Below are 20,299 nucleotides of genomic sequence, written 5' to 3'. Positions count from 1 at the left end.
GGCAAACTATTCCTTTAAGATCCGATTTATTGGTCATGCATACATGCATACACACGAAATTTGTCCTCCGCTTTTAACCTATCCAGGTTGGCACCTGTTGACACACACATGCACATGCACATGCACAGGGTCACACACTCAGTGACAGATGCCAACCTGGAGCGGTGGGCAGCCATGAAGCGCCCGGGGAGCATGGGGGGGTACGGTGCCTTGCTCAAGGGCACCTCAGCCGTGACAAGGAGGTGGACTGACACTGAATAGAATAGAATAGAAAAATACTTTATTCATCCCCCAATGGGGGAAATTCAAATTAGTCAAGTAGCTCAAAAAAAATTATTAATATTTACAATTATTGTATATTAACAATAATAATAATAAGACCAATTCTAATAAAAATACTACTACTAACTAATAATAATAATAAATTACTAAATAAATTAAAAAATATATATTATTTTGATTTATGCTTGTTCGGTTCTGATTTGATATATATATATATAAAGTTGTCTGGTTTTTTCCCTATGTGAACAACAGAGGGCAGAAAAGCACGGATAAAAAGAGAATACTGCCATGAAAAAAGATGAAGAAGAGGTCAGGTGTAACGATAAATTCTGTGACCCATTAGATTGTGTGACCGGATCCTGATTTTCTCCGGTTTCACTGGGTCACCAGTCCAACCCAGGACCACACAGAGACACACAACCCTCTCAGGGACAGTTCAGAGTCACCAGTTAACCTAACATGCATGTTTTGGGACGGGTCGAAGTGTCACAAAAATGTGCGATACATTTATCAAATATGTTCACTTAAGCTGGTGATGCTCTGCACGGCAGCCATCTTTCTAACACCTATGAATGATAACAGGTATGATGGAAGACGCAGGCAGGGGTGATCACTTAAAATTCCGACAACGCTTGGATCACAGAACGGAACGGTAACTGAAGTTGATGGTACACCAGCTAACTCCTGCTCCCAGCAGCCGCTCCGTTCAGCCTCTGGACTCACCGGTGCAGTTGTCCTCCGTTCAGCAGCCGCTGCACATCGCTGGTAAGAGCCATACCAACTCTGCTTACATGTGTGTTCGGTTGTTAAAGGTTTTATGTTAGGCAGGCCACCCACTTTTCGGAAAGGGGCTTGTTAGCATTAGCTAAGTTACAGTGAGGACGTTAACGGAAGAGATGCTTTTCTCATTCAGGTGAACGCTAACTCATTTACACCCTGTTCCTGGACACGTTGTCACTGCTACAGCTCAAGTCTTCGATATTCGAGTATGTGGGTATTCTGTCTCCGTGTTAGCAGCAGAGTAGTGGCAGCTAAAGTTTGGACTGGTGAACCTGGGTGACTGGGATCACTTGGGGTCTGGTTGGACTTGATGAGCTGCAGCTCTGTCCCGTGTGGAGCATTCCAGCCGTCCCGGCACAGTCCGCTGCTCAGCGTGTCCTGAGAGACTTTCAGCCTTTCTAATGCTCTAACAAACTCTGGTGTTTGGGGGTCTTGGTTGGCTGAATGAACAGGCGATGCTGGGTTTTCAAGTAACATTAAAAAAAAAAGGTCTGTTGAAAATCTTGTGTTCCATGAATCATCCGGAGTTCGGTTTTTCCTCCACGTAGGCGTCAGTAACGACCTTTGATAGTCTTCAGTCAGGGCCGGCCCAACTTTATGGGGCCTTAAGCAGAATTTCATTTGGGGCCCCCCTACCATCAACTCAGCTCCATATGCCTCATTATTCCATAGGCTACACTGTTATGTGTGTAACGGACCCACAATCATTAGCATTATTTGTAATCATCTTACATTATACTGGTGTCATTCTTGTTTTTAACCTTAAAGAGATAGCAAACTCATAAATATGGTTTAATTAACTTCTAGATAAAGAGTGAGATATAAGTATGGCTCATTAATTTAACTATTTGAAAGTAACATCAGCAGGCTGAAGACTGCATTTATAGTAAACACGTTAAATAGTTTAATTTCTTTCAGATGTGCAATGGTGTGCAAAATGTTCAAAATCCAAATACAAAATAGAATCAAATGACATTCACATTATCTTACAGAAAAATAAAGTTGTAATCAAAATTAAATGATTAAATAATAAATACAATACTTAAATAATTTTGCCCAACGGTGGCAGCAGCCAACAGGAGGCATAAATTAACCTAGTATTAGTATTTTGTCAAAATTATATATTTTTTTTCTGGTGTAATACAATTTAGTTTAAATTATTCAATGTTATTTTAATTTCATGTATATATTTACTTTTTTATCACAACGTCTCGGTGCTCTCTGGGGCCCCCTGGTGGCGTGGGGGCCCTAAGCGACCGCGTAGTTGGCATATGCCTTGGGCCAGCTCTGTCTTCAGTTTACCTTCAGGGCAGGTCTGTCTGGCGCTGTTTGCTTCCAGTCACACCACGCCGGTGAGGGCCATTCCTCCCCGGCTCATTTCGGGCTGGCACGGGCTTCCTGTTGTCTGCTCCTGTGCCATGTTGTGGATCTCCTCAGATGCATGTTGTCCTCCTCAGAGGAACACAGCACTGCTTCCTGCTCCATGCTTTTCCCTGTGATAAGGCTGCTGTTCTGCAGCAGCTCTGTAAAATGACCAAAACTTTGTGTTTTTTGAGCTGATAACATCCACACTTATTACTGTAAGTGCAGTTAGACCGGAATCAGTAAGGAACCAAATAGTTCTTCATAATACAGACTATTCAATAAGCTTAAAGGGACACTTTGTAATTTCTTCCCCCATCTAGTGATGCAATTTTATTTTGCAAAGTCGAATGAATTTGCTCTCTAGCGCCTCGCGTTTTCAAATGTGCAACTTCTTGAACTACGGCAGGCGGTATGTGTCAAGATTCAAGAAGCTATAGCTTCAGACTCAAGGTCCATACAAACAAAAATACATCAAGACACACAGTACAAAGGATTACATAACACACATACAGTAACACTATAAATACAGATGCCAGATAACATGTCAGATAACATAAGTTGACATAGCCTTTGGTGTGCAAACAATGCAATTAGTCATATTCCGGGAGTTACCGGAAGTGACGTCGACGCAGCGTTAGCGTTAGCAGCAGTGTGTAGTTGCTATCTGGAAAGTGTTCTTTTAAATAAACTCCCGGTAAACTTACAAACTTTCTAATGCCTCGTTTTGTAAGTTAAGAGCCTATGTGTACTACGGCAGAAGTTTGGTAACAATCAATGCATTATTAGTGGGATAATTTACGAGATAAAATCTATTTACCATTAGCGCCAGTAATAAGCCATTCGGCGGACGTGACCTCAAAATGACGTCATTTCCGCTTGCAGGCCTGGCGTTGGGGAAAACGCGATTCGAAGTGCTTCATGTCCCTCTCGGCACTTCGTCGTTTTTCATAGACCGGAAGGACATGGCAGCCTCCATAGAGCTTACCTGCTCTATGTAGATACAGACAAGTTATTCTTCACTCAGGAGGATAAGTGCGATTGTTGACAGAGATCATTTTACACCAATGAGGACTAATTTATGAATGAATATGTTGATTTGAGCTAATAAATTACTTAATTTATTACTTAGTCTCCCTTTAAAGATTTAGGAAGAAAAAAAAAATCGTAATATGAATTCTTCTGGTTATGGTGTTGAAGTGTCTGGATGTCATGTTTTCAGTGTGTGCGAGTTAAATATCAAGCACTCAGTTCTGTCTCTCTCAGCATTAGAATGTCTGACCGAAGCATTTTTACTGTAAATGCGACTGATGTTTCTTTAACAAATAGCTGAAGCTTTATTGTTTTGTGTCTGAAATGTCTTAACTGTATGTTTGCAGGAGGGAACCTTCAAGTTGTATTTGTTCACATTTTCTTTCTGATCTGGTTAATGTGTGCCACCAAACTGGCTCAGGAACGTTAGAAATGCTCTAATGGATTAGATTTACCTCATTTTCAGCGTTATTTCTTAGCCAATAGGTTACAATATATATCAAAATGGTTTAAACCTAGCCCACTAGATGAACCATGGATAAATATAGAACAAGCACTGTGTGACAATCTGGAAATCTCTGACCTGCCACTTATTAGTCCAAGCATTAAACATCTCAAATGTTTCAAAAGCATTAGCATCAGCACCTCTCTGACCTGGTGGGAATTTCTTAAAATGACAAAGTCCTCACTTCTCCCGTGTAAACGTACACCCATCTGGAACAATCCTGACATCCTGCAAAACAAAAAAAATGATAAACTTTACTCTATGGAAGAACAAAGGAATAAAACATCTGGAACATATTATCCAAAAAGAAAGTTTTATTTCATTTGATGCGCTCATATCACAACATGGGATAGGCTGCAACTCCCCATCAGGGTAGCAGAATTTTTAAGCATCTGCACACCAAAACTGCTATCAAAAATATATAAATTACTGTCTAAGATAGATGACACAATTTCTCTAACACATTATACAGGACAAAGGATGTTCAGGATCAGGGGTGTATCAAGCTTTCCAAAAGTGGGGGTGTTCTGGAACAGGCGAAGAAATCATTCCAAATAGCGATGATCAATTATGTAAACTTGTACATACATCAAGGCCTACAAAATGGAAGAAATGCGATCAGATACACTGTGGGCGACTTTGTGTGTGTGTGTGTGTGTGTGTGTGTGTGCACCCGGATCTGTTGGACAGGAAAATGATTGCATTATGATTAGTTTGTCATAATGAGCAGAGACAAAACACATTTGGTTCTTTCAAGTAGTGTGTCATTATTAGTTGTAAGTGATAGCAGTACTAATAGCAGTAGTCACTAGTTGTAAAGCCACTTGAGGCTATTGCATGAATGTTCAATAATTGTAGCTCTAATGACATTTGGCTAGAGCATTTTTTACTTGTCGACACACAGAGTGCAGGCAGTCAAACCAGTGGTCAAGTTCAAGTTCAAATGTTCTCCATCTCATGCCAAGACAAGATCTATGTAATGTTGGGCTTCTGTGTTTATGGTCTGGTCTTACAGATTATACAGTCACTGAAAACAAAACTTGTCTGACATAATTCTAAGTAACAGTATACTGGTCTATGACAGATGTGTCAATATTGCATTCTACACTGGATATATTGTACAAAAACCTTTATATAACCCAGTAAGTCATACTTCTGTCATTGTACTTCTGTGTGCACATCATGTAGTAGGCTATAGCCATGTTAAACCAGTGCAAGAATTTGTTTGGGCACATTTTCAGATATTATATATCTAAATTATATTTTAGTATTGACAAGCATAACTGACAACACATTATAAAAACAAGACTTGCAATGTCTTTAATTTGTGAAACTCGTGTAAAAAACTTACAGTATTTAAATCAACAGACAATACAATAGACATTTACAACAAACACTTCATAACAGGTAACAAATGCTCTAATCAAATGCTCATCAACTTATTTGGGAAACAAGAAACATATTATAACATTATAACATTCATGTGTCAGCCTCAAGTGGCTTTACACTATTTGAAAGAACCAAATGTGTTTTTTCTTTGCTCATTGTGGCAAACAAACTGCTCAGCAATCATTTTCCTGTCCAACAGATCCAACTTGTGCTTTTGCACATGACACACGGCTACACTATTGAGGCATGTTTGTGTCATTGTACTTCTTAGCCATGTCTTAAGCCTCCGCAGGCCGCTGAAGCTCCTTTCAGCTTCTGCGGAAGACACTGGGATGACTAGTAGTAATCTAACTAGAGTCTCCACTTGATTAAGGAGGCCACGGACCTCTGGAGACATCCCTTGTAAAATGGCTGCAACCTCTCTGCTCGACTGGAATGTGTATCTTGACCTAAACATTGCAAGCTGTACACTCAGATACTCAGGGTTTAGTTCTGGGTAATTTTTCACAACCTCTGCTACTTTCCCAGTCAAGAGGACTTGTTCCATTGCTCTGATTTGTTGCATCCCTTCCTGTAGAAATCGTTCATTAAACTGGACATCCACAACATCAAGAATTTTGTAAAATTCTGCTCTGTAGTAATCAATGGGGGATGCATGTTTATGTGCAGGAGCACACCCTGTGAAACGGTGAGGTGGCTTGTAGGCTCGTGGAGAGGTAATGGGATTAATGTCTAGGCTTTCGCACATCTCTGTGGCTTTTGCGTACACATTGTTGAAACTCTCTGTATTTCGCTTCTGGGCATAGGTGTGTTTTACACATTCTACCGCCTTAAGCACACCATCCACTGTTTGTGCTCTCGCCTGAAGGGAAACATTCAACATCTCCAGATTCTCAGTTGTTTCCAGTGCACACATCAGACCCAAGACAACATTTCCCTGAGTAAATTTGTCATGTAAACCTTGAGCCTTGATTGCTGCATCGCTTGAGCTTTCACCCATTTCTGCCAGGGAGTGCAAAATGCGCTCATACTGATTAAGTACAGCACGAATTGCACCTGTGCGAACTGTCCACCTCGTTGGACAAAGAGGCCTGATCTCAGAGGTGTGACAGGGACCATTCTCTGACTTGGCTATTGCCTTGAAAATCTCCTTTAACTTCAGTGACTGGCCAAACAAATTCCCCAATTCATTTACCCACTCCAGTGCATTGCGGACAAAATGTGTGGCAGTGCAGGCCTGCTGTGTGATCAGATTAACACAGTGAGCTGTGCAATGTACGTAATGGGCCAGAGGTTGTTGCTGTTTAATAATGGCTTGGGCACCGTTGTATTTTCCTGCCATGTTTGCCGCCCCATCATACGCTTGACCCCGCAACCCACTGATTGGCAAATTTAGGCGCTGCAGAACATCTAACACCACTCTTGCTAGATTTTCTCCAGTTGTTGAGGACACTTCGTAAAGGCCAACAAATTCTTCATGAACTATCAGGTCATGATCGACATACCGCAGGCAAAATGCCTCTTGCTCCTTTCCTGACACATCTCGTGTGCCGTCCATCATCACAGAGTACTGCAGATGTGGAAGAGATGTGATGGCATCTGCAATTTCCCTAATTATTGAACAGCTGAAAAGTTTAAGCAATTCGTTCTGGATTGGGGCAGATACATACGTATTCTTTCTAGTGAGCCATTTGGAAAGGCAGGGGTCGTCCTCTGCCTTGTACTTCAGTAGTTGGTCAAAATTCCCCTCACCACTATCATGCCCTCGCATAGCAAGACCCTGCCTGGCTAGCATCTGTAACCCTCCAATTGTTTTGAGGAGACATGACCTTGCCTCCTCCTGCTGTTGAGCAGCCACACTAGACAGCTGGCACTGCACTGACTTGCCTTCCTGCAAATGGGTTGTGATGGCCGTTTTGTGGCATTCACTTTTTTCGTGAGAAATGAATTTCTCAAGGGCTTTTTTCCAATTTTTGAAGCCAGTCATTATGAAGGCTGACTCTGAATTTTTGGCAAGCGGGGATGTCTCCGATTGAAAAGCTTTATTGCAATAAAAGCAGAGTACCCCTTCCACACATGGACTCACATGAAGCCATGGGAATTTTTTATACCACTGTGCCTGGAAAGTGAGTGTGTATTTTGAAAGAGACTGCTTCACCACATATTTAGGGTCAGGCTGATTGGGTTTAATGAAAACTGCACTCTCACTCCTAGCCTTCTCATTCTGGCCTTCTCCTTCTTCTTTTCTGCCTTCTCCTTCTTCCTCCTCTGTATCTCTGTCCACCTCACTCCTGGACACATCTCTCAAATCTTCATCCTCCTAATTGAAATATTTAAAATCAAAATGCAGAAGATTCTATATTTCTCTATATCCTCTATATATCTATATAAATATCTATATAGTATATCTTTTATAACTCTACCCTCTCTAAATTACTACAAAACTATGGTAAGACCACACTATATCCATTCTCAATTTCAAAGATATTAGATTGCTCACCTCTGCAACATCAATTACATCCTCATCTCCTCTCACTGAGGCAGGGAAATGCGGCAACTGCGTATCCTAAACAAGTACATAGCAATGAGCAGGAGTGTAGTGAATATTTAATGCTGGGACACAGAGTCCCCTATGTCTTATTATTCATGTATTGCTCAATTTTTAATATTTCTTTTAAGTTCACTTGTCAAGCAAACCTCTCCTAGTTGCCTTTTGGATACAGATCACCCTAAAGGTGTCTGCTAAATGTTATGTAATGTGAATCAAATGTTGATTATAGACCATATACACATATTCCTCCTCACTTTCTAAATACACTCTTACTTTGTAAGCACAGTGGTACAAAATATGGCTTCATGTCAGTCAGAGATCTGCTTTTATTGTAATAAAGATTTTAATTCAGACACAGCCTTATGACTGGCTTTAAAAACTGGATGATTATATTAAGATAATACATAGTGATGCTCCGATCAGCATTTTTTGGACCGATCACCGATCACCGATCACCAAAATCATGATCTGCCGATTGCCGATCACTGCCGATCATGGAAGGAATCGGACATTTCCATGCCTTTCATCTAGCAGAGAGTGCACCATTTATAGAAATTAAACTGCCAGAGGTAGCTGGGGACATGTAGAACAAGAATCTGGTGGAGTTTGCAGAAAACAATTGTTTTTTTTACTTTCTATTATTATTTTAATCTGCCCATATACATCATCCACTGGGTATGATTTCAGCATCAGATTATTAAACAATGATGCAGTGAAATAACTTGAAAATCTCCAAAGAGGTAGCTGGGGACATGTAGAACAAGAATCTGGTGGAGTCGGCAGAGAACATTTTGATTTGGTTTTAAGGAAGTTTTCAAATCTGACTATGCAGAAATGAGTTTGATTCTGAATATGCTTCAATAATTTTGTTCTATCATTTTGTTTTAATCATTAAAAAGAATGTAGTAAAAAAAACAACCAAGTAATGACAGGTGTATGTATTCCAACAAATGAAAATCAACTTCGATATAGATTACTGAGTTTACGGGGTGCACTTGAATGCACCATAAATCCGCTCACACGCTTTACCGTATGAAGCGATGTAAACGGGCACTCGATTTTCAAGTGTAGCTAGCGCGAAGCGCAGATGGCGTGACCGCAGTAAGTTTCACATCTTTCTGACACACTTTGAAGAAATTCCAGACAGGAGAGGTCATGTTGTCGAGAAGCACTGTAGAGGTTTTGCCTGTTCGGTTCTGTACACACGTCCCGTACCACATTAGAAAGTGGTTGCTAGTAATTTACGTCAGAAAAAAAAAAAAAAAAAAGCTTGTAATTACGTCACGTGATCGGCTTTTTGATCGGCATATTTTTCCGATCGCCGATCAGGCTATTTTTGGGCATTATCGGCCGATCATGATCGGCAGCCGATCGATCGGAGCATCACTAATAATACATTAATACACAGTGTAAATAAAGATGGTGTGTATTATTAATATTCATGTCATTTTTAATGTGTAATAGAATTGTCATATATCATTTTGAAATCACAGCTTTCTTTAAAACTTGACATCCATTCTGGTCCAGAAACTGAAGTAGGCCTACAACACTTTGGAAATTACTCGAATTTTAACAAACACATGCTTTGTGTATATTTTGAGTGATACATCAGTGGGACACCGTGTAGATTGAAGTGCGTTGTCGACGTTTGAAAATTACACGAATCACACGAGGATAGCTCTCTTCTGCATGTAGCCTAGTCAAACCTGCGCATCCCAACGGCAGTAGCACTTGACACAGACAACCAGTGACACGCTTGCAACTTGCAAGCATGTCAATGTATGCAGAGGGGGAGTGGAGAAGACAACTTACTTGTTTTTTCTTGAAAAAGCCGTCTATTGTCCCCTGTCTTTTCCTTTTCTGCATCATTGGCTATATTGCACGAAAAAAGAGGACAGTTTTAAAACTAAAGTAGGCTAAGTCAGGCCAGTTAGAAGAATGACTGGGAACTTTATGCTAGTAGGTAAACTTAGCCTAACTGTCATGAACTAGCCAGGAAACTTGCGTCTGTTAATGGCTTAACCTATGATGCCTGAAAATGTTGCCTTCATGGCAGGCAGTGAATTTTGCTGATCTAAAACAGTGATTAAATTCTACCTTTTCAGCGACTCTTCATTGAAGGCGTCAAGTGGGTATATGCAGCACCACGAACAGCACAACGACCTGTGAGAAATTGTTTGAATGACTGCGCTGAGCTCTCAGCAGTCAGACTCAGCACCAGTGTTGCCAGATCTTCAACTCGAAATAAGCGAACGGCGTCCTGAAAACAAGCCCAAAAGAAGCGGCCGAGGACTAATAAAAAAAAAGTCGGCAATTGGCAACCCTGGTCAGCACCGCCGCAGCGCTTTCGGCAGGATGCGCAAGCTGTTGAGGCTATCCTAACCTCACCTGTTGCGCTGGGATTTACAGTGATATGCCTAACGACAGCAACCATTTTTAATTTCCTACAATAGGTGAACGTTTACTATTTTATTACAAAAGTAGATTTTAGTGAGGTTTTGACGGACAAAAGTGGGGGGGGTGGAATGGCCTTCCAGTAGAAGTGAGGGGGATGCATCGTACTCATCCCCCCCGTAGAATACGTGCCTGTTCAGGATGGGTCTTAAGCTGGAGTTACAGTTGACACGTGGCTCACGGCGCTGGCAGCCCGTGACGTCAGGCCTGGCGCTTGCCTTGAAAAGACGGCGCAGCGCGTTGTCGTGCACCAGTCGATTTTTGTAACTTGGCTGCGCCAAGAACAACAAACCAGATGGACCCATTTGAGACCAGGCTCAGTCAGGAGGTGCGTTTGTACAGCACCTGTACGAAACTGCAGTGAAACAGCACAGGGAGCACGTAAACTCCCAAAACTGGTGCACAGAGATGGGCAGAACCTTGGGGAAAGAGGGAGAGTTCTGTAAGAATGTGTGGAAGAAGCTACGGGACAGATACGTGAAGGCAAAGAAGAGGGCAGACACTCAAAGTGGCCCCGGCATGGGGGCTTCAGACCTTCACCTCTATTGATTGAATTGTCTTGGCTCACGAACTTCGTGAAACACAAACACACGAAGCATTTCATCTTCCAGTGTTCCTGCTCTTGACAGTGGCATTGTTTTCTTCTCGACTTTCTTCGTTGTAGAGTAGCGGTAACCTTCACGTAGCAGCGATACCTCTGTGACGGAGAAAATTGCAACTACTGGCGCATCAACTTGCGCCACCGTATATAGCCGGCACGAAATCATGACGTCATCAACACTGCTCACGCTGGCAGAAGCGGCAACCATGCTAGAGCCTTTACACACTCAAATATCTGCTCACATTGCACAGATAACACACCTGATGATTATGCACACGCTTTGTGGTTTTGTGCGCCTGTCCCGAAGTTCTGGCTTAGTATTCCTGCACGGCCCACACTGTGCATGCTGGGTGACTTAGACGACATCAACATGGAAATGACCTCAGCACACATGGTCCTCACAGTGCTATGTATCGCAAAGAAAACTATTCTCATGAACTGGAAAGCAAAGAACAATCTGTGTATGAACCAGTTTAGAAATGTTCTTTTAGATTATATTAGCATGGAAATAACTTTGGGCCTCATGCAAGAACATTTTCGTATTTTATTCTAAATTTCTCTCACTTTTTTCATACGAAGGTCTCGTACGAACACGCCACGTCAGATTCAACAAACGTTCTTAACTTCGGAAAAAGTGTGTAAACGACCTGCGTAAATGATGAATGCCACCCGTGCGTATTTAAGTGCACGTGCACGAGGATAGTAGATTTGCATACACCATGCCCAAAATTATACCATATAAGGCTGTGCTTCCTCTCTGCTGTGCCAGGAAGTGTTGAGTCATGAAAACGGCATCAAGGCGCAAAAAGAACAACTTTACTGGCTCTGAGACTGAAGTTCTGCTTTCAGAGATCCAGAAAGGAAAATCTGTCATTTTTAGCAGTGTCAGCAGTGGAATTACGGGACCTGCTAAAGCCAAGAAATGGGAAGCAATTACGAGTGCTGTTAATTCCGTGTCACCTGTAGTTCGTAATGTCACCGAAATAAAGAAGAAATGGTTTAATATGAAAATGGCTTTAAAAAAATTTTAAAAAAGTCTCGCCCTGGCCAGGCGCTCGATGACTGCAACTAAAGCCGTGCAATCAGTTGTTGCCTGATTATGATGGCACTTTGATGGGGCGGTCCAATGAGGGGGATCTTCTGGCACCACACCTTCTGGTCTGCCTGGGCTGGTTCAGGTAGCAGGAGACCCTCGTTCATGGCAATATTTTGCAAATCTGGCATGCCTTCTCTGGGCTATAGAGCAGTTTGCCCCCCCGCTGTATGGAGACACCTGGCCTTTAGCTCAGTGTGCCCCACAACAGCACGGGTGCTTTGATGCGTATATGTGTGCAGTCTATTGCTCCGATTATGTTTGGCAGTCCAGCCGAGGCATGAAAGTCCCTCTTAATTTGTACCTGTTGGACAGCGGTGTATGGGAATCTGATGTACCATGAGTGATAAACTGACGAGATAACTGATAACCAAGGGGAGCGCACGACTCACAGAGGACTGGGACACCCCCGATCTGTCTCCAATCTCCCTCTGAAAGGTTCCAGTGGCCAAAAATCCAAGGGTGGTGAGGACCTGTACCTGTGGTGGAATTGGGTTTGATTGGCGTGTTTCTCTCAGCATATTTGCAGCAGCACAGTCCTTGGCAATCTAAATCGTGATGTCAGCCATTCATCTGTCTCCACATGGATATCTACACGTTCTCTTCCAAGAGCCTGACGCGCTAAGGCATCCAAAAGTAGCAAGTCAGCCGCTGGTTACGCTTCCCATTGACCTTGTAATATACAGATTCAAATTAACCTTTAATTAGTGCATAATTTAAGTCAAACAGAATAATGTCAGTATCATTATGGGGTATAATGCATATATTTATTTATGTTTGCTTCAAAGTAATTAAATATACAATCCATTAGTCAAGCAAACTTGATTGGAATAACAGTGGACTATTTTAGGAAACTCCTACGACAGGTCTGGATCACTCGTAAATTCTGTTCGTACCTGAAAGAAAACGTTAAATACGAAAAGATTGGTGAATGCGCAAATTCTCTTAAATCCCTCGTACGCACGACTTAAGAACAAATCTGTGCGTACAAACGGTTGTTGCATGAGGCCCAATGTCTGCCTCCTCAAAACATCAATTGGCTGAATTTCATTCTCTCTGGTCCAGTATCTGCTCCAAGATATTTCATATCTTCTATCAGTCTGTGGTGGAGAGTTCAGTCTGCTTTGCAGCATCTGTTGGGGCAGCAGCATCAGATCCAGAGACTCAAAGAAAGTGAACAAAGTGATACAGAAGACTGGCTCTGTGCTGCTCTGGAGCCCCTGGAGCTGATTGTTAAAAGAAGAGCTTCTTCAGTTCCGTTAAGAACCAGTACAGGAAGTTATTCCTGCCCAATAACCTTTAGCAGTTTTTCTCTATGCCAGGAGATTGGTGACAGAGGTAGAAAACCATAAAGTAGCATTTTTTGATAGGGTAGCACAAATCAATTGACAAGCCTATCGGTTTTTGCGGCGGTAGCATTTCTCGACGAAGTAGCACAAATTGACAGAACACCGTGTCTGTAGTTTGGAAGTTTTTTGGTTTAAAAAAATACGACGTCGACCAAACAACCATTTTATGCAAGTGTTGTCGGGCTACAGTTGTCTCTGGAGGTGGCAACACGAGCAATTTGCTCCATCACCTTAGCCGTAAGCATGTCTTAGAATATCAAGAATGCATGAAGTTAAGGTCAGCACCCACCACATCAGCAGGTAACACGGAGAAAGCAAAAGAAAAGTCACTTCAAGACGCACAGTGAAAGTTCTGTATTTTGACTGCAATTGTGTTTGCATTCCGATTCCTCACTTCATTAGAATCATGAGTAGCACTTCTTTGTAAACAGCATCATTTTGTGTTACCTATGACGGTAAAATAGACTATCCTAAATTAATCTACTGCAGTAATTCTGTTCTCAATCTGTAGAAAATGCTGTGAACACCTAATTATGCATGAAAAAAAAATACCGTGATACCGTGAAAAAATACCGTGATATGTATTTTTGGTCATACCGCCCAGCACTAGAATAAAGTATGTTTCTTTAATAATAACAGGGGGGTGAATAAAGTACGTTTCTTTAATAATAACAGGGGGGTGAATAAAGTACGTTTCTTTAATAATAACAGGGGGGTGAATAAAGTATGTTTCTTTAATAATAACAGGGGGGTGAATAAAGTATGTTTCTTTAATAATAACAGGGGGTGTATAAAGTATGTTTCTTTAATAATAACAGGGGGGTGAATAAAGTTTGTTTCTTTAATAATAACAGGGGGGTGAATAAAGTTTGTTTCTTTAATAATAACAGGGGGGTGAATAAAGTTTGTTTCTTTAATAATAACAGGGGGGTGAATAAAGTTTGTTTCTTTAATAATAACAGGGGGGTGAATAAAGTTTGTTTCTTTAATAATAACAGGGGGGTGAATAAAGTTTGTTTCTTTAATAATAACAGAGGGATGAATAAAGTATGTTTCTTTAATAATAACAGGGGGGTGAATAAAGTTTGTTTCTTTAATAATAACAGGGGGGTGAATAAAGTTTGTTTCTTTAATAATAACAGGGGGGTGAATAAAGTATGTTTCTTTAATAATAACAGGGGATGAATAAAGTTTGTTTCTTTAATAATAACAGGGGGGTGAATAAAGTATGTTTCTTTAATAATAACAGCGTAGACTATTTTGATTGAGTTGTCTGTAAGAACAGTTGTGTTGACGTGTTGGTCCAGGAGGTGCTGAACCTCGCTGAGCTCACACTTTGTGTTTGTGCAGGTTGACTGAGCGTAAGCTCTGCATTTACTGCTGAGTGTGTTGTGCATTCCTTCTGTCTCTTGTGAGTGAATGTGTGTGCCTGTGTCATTCTGCCCAGCCCGCCATGTCCCAGTGTTCCTCAACGCTCCAGCTGAGCCCATCAGCATCTTTTCTCCTCCTCTGCCTGCTGCTCCTACCCGACTGCTCCCTCACGGTGCCAACAGTGGAACCAGCAGTTCTGACCAGTAACCCATCTCGGCTCAGCACAACACAAACAAACTGTGCGACTGGATGTAAGTATGTTTCAGGATGTGCTCAGAAGCATGGGTACATGATCACAGCTGATAACATCTACATAAGTGTAGACACACACCTGTTAGCCGCAGTATTAAAACCAACCACTGGCGGGTCATAGATGTTGCTGTGACAGTTGTCACCAACATAAGCATGTCTTCTTGTAGAAACCAATCACACACTCCACAGAGCAGCAGCAATAGGGACCCTACAATAGGGAGAGGCTACAGCAGTGGGCACCACAGAAACTGCTTTGGAAGGGTTCAAAGGACACAACAAAGAGTCTGACGTGTTCGCTCGACCTCTAATCTCCTCAGATACCAAGCTGATGGGAACTGATGACATCTGTAGGAACAAAACCCAACTAGCAAAAGCCTCACCCCACAACCCACAGGAATGTATGGATCTGTTGTTGATGTCCTGGGAGCAGACACCCCAAGACACCCAACACCCTCACATATTATCTGTCCCTAACCCTAACCCAGACCGGCCACAGCAGCATCAGGATGACATACTCAATATTAGTCATTATAAAAGGTCATATTCTTCTGGCTGAATGATGCAAAGTTCAGCTGATGTTTTAAATGTCTTAAATAATTTAATTTAATTTAATAATAATTTCTTCCAAATTCAGCAGCAGCTTCCTCCTCAGAATCCTAACCCTAACCCTCAGTATCCTACTGAGGCTATTGCTTGACTTCTTGTCATTTATTTTAGCTCTGTTTTTATGGCATGAGCTTTTAATTCAGAACTGGATACAGATGTACAGCACCAGGAAGAAGTTTGGACACACAGGGTACTGCAGAAACCAAATGCCTATGATCCAACAGCCTCTTTGGGTTGGCTGTGGAACTGGAACAATTTGACTGAGACAAAGTTGGGTTTTGTTCCTACAGATGTCATCAGATCCCATCAGCTTGGTATCTGAGGAGTTTACAGGTCGGACGAACACCTCAGACTCTTTGATGTGTCCTTTGAACCCTTCCAAATATTTAATTTATTCATGAATTTATCATTTGATGTTGAAGTTGACAGCGACCCTAATTTTTCAGTGTGAAATTTCTTTAAAAGAGACAAACTTGCTCTTAGCGCACGCGTAACATGAAATGTTTGCCTAGACCTTTGAGAATGAAGCTCTGCTTTTATCTTCACTATATTATCTTGTCAGGTCATATTATTTACATTGACCAGACACTTTGATCCAAGTTAACTTACAAATAAAGAACAACCCTGTGGTCTCAGTTGTTAGAAACACTGGCATAAGCATTAAGTGCTGTCTATCTTTTTAAAGGACACAGATGGCCAAAGGGCAGGTTAGAGGTGTTACGAGATGTTCTCATAAGAGATGAGTCTTCTTAAAGCTTGTGAGGGACACCCCCACTCTGATAGCATTCGGTAGCTCATTCCACCATTGTGGAACCACAAATGAGAACTTTTGAGGATCTAATATCAGATTATTAGAATATTTTTTAGAATGAACTGATGTCTTTCATCATTTTTTAATAATAATTTCAACAAAACCTTCTTGTTTCTTAGGTAATAATGATACCGTCAGCAAAGATGCAAACACTGGGAATTCCACTTCAAGTGTTGAAGAGGAGAGTTTGTCTTCAGGACCAGATCTTAACGTTAGTTCAGTTCAAGCCATATTGACCAACACCACCCAAGTACAAATGAAATCCAACGGCACAGAGCGGCTTCAGTCCTCGTCTTCATCCATTACCAACCACACCACTGTTAGCGCCAAGATTAATTTCTCTGTAACAAGCCCACCCCAAGCATCTGCAGGAGGACCCCATTCATCAACAGCCTCACCCTCCACTCAGCAGGCGGTGTCACCTGGCATTCAGCTTACAGCATCAGAGGTGGACACTACAGCTGTTACCACCACAGACTCAGCCACTCAGTCCCAACATACTGGATCTCCTGTCAGCCCCATCCCATCAACCGCTGCAGGGACGCTGAGGAACATTACTGCAGTCAGTGCACTCAACATGAAACCATTGTCCACAATAACAACCCAACCAACACTACCACCTACAACAACTGCAGAGGCAACAGTTAACACAACCACAACCGTTACTCTGATCACAAGCACAAAAATGCTGTCTTCATCACGAGATGCCATGTTCCAGCTGAGTACTGGGGTACCAACCCTCCAGAGCACTTCTGTTACCACAGAAGCTGCTACCATAACGGTTGCTAGTAAGGACGCCTCAGCCCCGGGAACAAAGGTTGCTATGGTGGAAGCAGCAGGAGCTGCTCTGAGCAGGCAGCTGGTGGATACAGCAGCTTTACTGGCCGTCCTGCTCTTTGGCCTGCTCTTCTTCTTGGTTACGGTGGCAGTGTTCATCGCACAGGCGTATGAGAGCTACAGAAGGAAGGACTACACGCAGGTCGACTACCTGATCAACGGCATGTACACGGACTCTGGGGTGTGAGGGGGGAGGATGTTAAGCACAACTCGTGGAGCTTGTTCTTGCACTCGGAGTCGCAGACTGCAGTGGAAGGTGACTGGATGGGAACACAGTGGTGCTGTGAATTGACAGGATGATTCAGTAGCTGCTGTTGGTTTGAGAAGGAGCATGAATGGACAAATCTGACCAACAACTCACCGAAGTGACCGTAGAAATGCTGAAGGTACACTGATCTGTTTCGATCAGGATGCTTTACTTAATGCTTATTTGTCTTTGTCTTCTTTCTTTTGTGCTTGTGAAGCCTGGTGGTTCATACAGGAACCAGGCTTCAGTAGGGATGTTTTGTTTTGGGGATCAGAGGTTTGAATTGCTGACCATGACCACAGTGTCTGTTGGATAGGAGTTTGTCTTATTGCATTTCACAGAGCAGGGCTAGCTTCTCCCTCTGAGCAGTCTGACTTGTCTTAAAATATCCTGGACTGTTACTTCAAATATCTGTGTAATATAAGAGAGACAACCAAGCAAACATCCTCATGTCTCTGTGCTTACATTGCACAGTTTCTCTAAAAGTCTTTCATTTAACTTGGAATAACGGGACATTCCGTCAATTTTCCTTGATGCAGATGACATTTCAGCACCGTTTCAATGTCTTTGTCTTCCTTGGGAACAAAGCCATACTCTGCTTATTTAACTGTAGTTTATCATTTCGATCATGACGAATGAATTCATTTCTTTGACCCTTTTTTTGTATCTTTGCATTCAGCAGTCTGTAATGTTCTGCCTGTTTATGACCTCCCTCTGTGTCAGCTCAGTTCACAGCTCCTGAACAGGTGTGTTTGGCTCATATGTTCCTTACTGCACATTTCCTTTCATGTTCACACAAACGGGAATATTTAGCGACTCGTTCACTTGTGTTCCACTTCACCTCTTCATTCTTAGAATGTGAAGCACAAGCAAAGCTTTTTCTGAGTCTCCCCTGAACAAGTCTTCACTACTCCAGAATGATGCAGGTAGTAGCTGTTAAGGTCAGGTGAGTGCACAGATGTCCAGCAGACATCCCGTAAACTGTTCATGTGATGCTAATGATAGGTAACCCATTCTTAAAGTGAGGAACACTGTTCATCTACAGTTCCGAACGTTAGAAGGATTGTCGACCTTAATGTTCCACTTGCCTTGTCAGAGTTTGGTGGCGGAGCTCAGCGTCCGTGGTTCAGACTGAATTACTTCAGAATTTATTTTTTTATTTTTTCCTTTTTCTTGATGATATTACAGTATTTTTTTTTTTTCTTCTAGTGGTTTCATGGTTTATGGGAATTTGCTAAATATTTGCTTAAGCACATTATTAACTGATAAAGCCAAGGGAAATATAAAGCCATTGTGTGTTTGAGACCACTGGAGTGGATGAGGCGAGCTGTGCCTGGCAGCAGAGGACGGTTTCCAAGTAAAAAGGAATGTTTACGTTCTTATGTGTGTACAACCTGAATGTTAATGATCACGTAGGCACTCTTTCTCATCATGAAAAAAGTCAGAATGATCTTATGGTGTTTATTAAGTCACTAAGGCATGATAAAGTGATGCTAGTTTTTCTTTTCATGATCATGGAAACACCCAGGTGGACTGCATTGAATATTGATTTATGTTTGAAAAGACTGTTGTCACAAATGAGAGAAATGAAAGAGGTGCCAACTGAATACTGTACTAATGCACTTTGAAAAAGTTATTTTTAATTTGCAAAAGATTATTAATAAAGAATCAAACTGATCTTGAGGTCAACCAAAAATATAAAGTTTTATGAATTTCTATTAATTGTTTTTTCAGTTTTCAATTTGATTCAATTGAAAAATAATACTTTAGTCCCTGAAGTGAAATTATATTGCTGCAGGGTAGGGATGTCCCGATCAGGTTATTTTGCCCCGAGTCATCTGATTTTGAGTGTCTGCTGATACCGAATCCCAATCCGATACTTCTACAGTACATTAGAAAAATGAAGAACGGCGAAGAAACAGATCCAGGATGTCCCTGATTTTTATTTTTATTTATTTATTTTTTTTATTCACTTGTTTTATCATTTAACACTTAAAAACAGAGCACTTCTGTGAGGTAGCTTGAACAACAAAAATAATCAAGTAATAAACAAATTCTTCACATTGTAGTTTAGTGCAACAATGTCTAATGTAAAAACAAGCAGCAGCTCGACTTGAAATACCTGGCAGGCATGGAAACAAATAAGCAAATAAAAGTGCCACAGTGTTATAAAGTAAGGCCAGTAATGTGCTTTTGGGAACTGCACTCCTAATTCTTCCTCTCCTCCTCTGGCTTCACAGAAGGAAATGTACGTTTTTCTTGATGAAAACCAACATCTCTACCTTTTCAGGTTTGAGCCTGTTCCTGTTCTCATCAAGGATGTTAGCGATGTCCTCGCCACCTCTTGAAATCCCAAGTTTGCATATCTCACAGTTTGCAATCGCAACGTTTTTGTCATCCCCTTAAAAATACCCCCACACCGCGGACATTCGGCCCCCAGCTTCAAGCTGCTGCCGTGTTCTGCTTCGCTTTACGGCAGCAAAGTGACGTCATGCCGCATGTTTCTGTGTGGAGTTGAGAACATAGACATAAAGATTCGGGGAGTTATGATTATTGTAGTTAGGGATATACACCTTCCTCAGTCGAAATAAATGCAATATGGAGGCATTGGAGACCCATCCAACTACAATAATCATAACTCCCCGAATATTTACCGGATTTTCACACGGTTTAGTTGGTTACAAACGACAGATTTCGTTATGATACAGGACGCTGTCACACATTAAAAATATGTGCTTTCATTCTGAATCACTTTGTATTATGCTCTTTAACAAAGA

At 41.6% G+C, this 20,299-nt stretch overlaps 1 protein-coding gene across 1 annotated transcript; it reads left to right on the top strand.

Annotated features, from left to right (window-relative positions):
• Positions 1-612: 612 nt before the first annotated feature.
• c7h11orf24 (chromosome 7 C11orf24 homolog) lies at positions 613-19,204 on the top strand. The gene is made up of 3 exons (XM_075470882.1): positions 613-1,047; positions 14,846-15,020; positions 16,558-19,204. Exons 2-3 carry the CDS (start codon positions 14,852-14,854, stop codon positions 17,460-17,462), a joined length of 1,074 nt encoding a protein of 357 aa, XP_075326997.1. The 5' UTR covers positions 613-1,047; positions 14,846-14,851; the 3' UTR covers positions 17,463-19,204.
• The last annotated feature ends 1,095 nt before the right edge of the window (positions 19,205-20,299 follow it).

Source organism: Odontesthes bonariensis, chromosome 7 (assembly GCF_027942865.1).
Source record: "Odontesthes bonariensis isolate fOdoBon6 chromosome 7, fOdoBon6.hap1, whole genome shotgun sequence".
In the NCBI taxonomy this organism is placed as follows: domain Eukaryota; kingdom Metazoa; phylum Chordata; class Actinopteri; order Atheriniformes; family Atherinopsidae; genus Odontesthes; species Odontesthes bonariensis.
The sequence above is the reverse complement of the archived record's forward strand: the minus strand, read 5'-3'. Positions and strand labels throughout refer to the sequence as shown.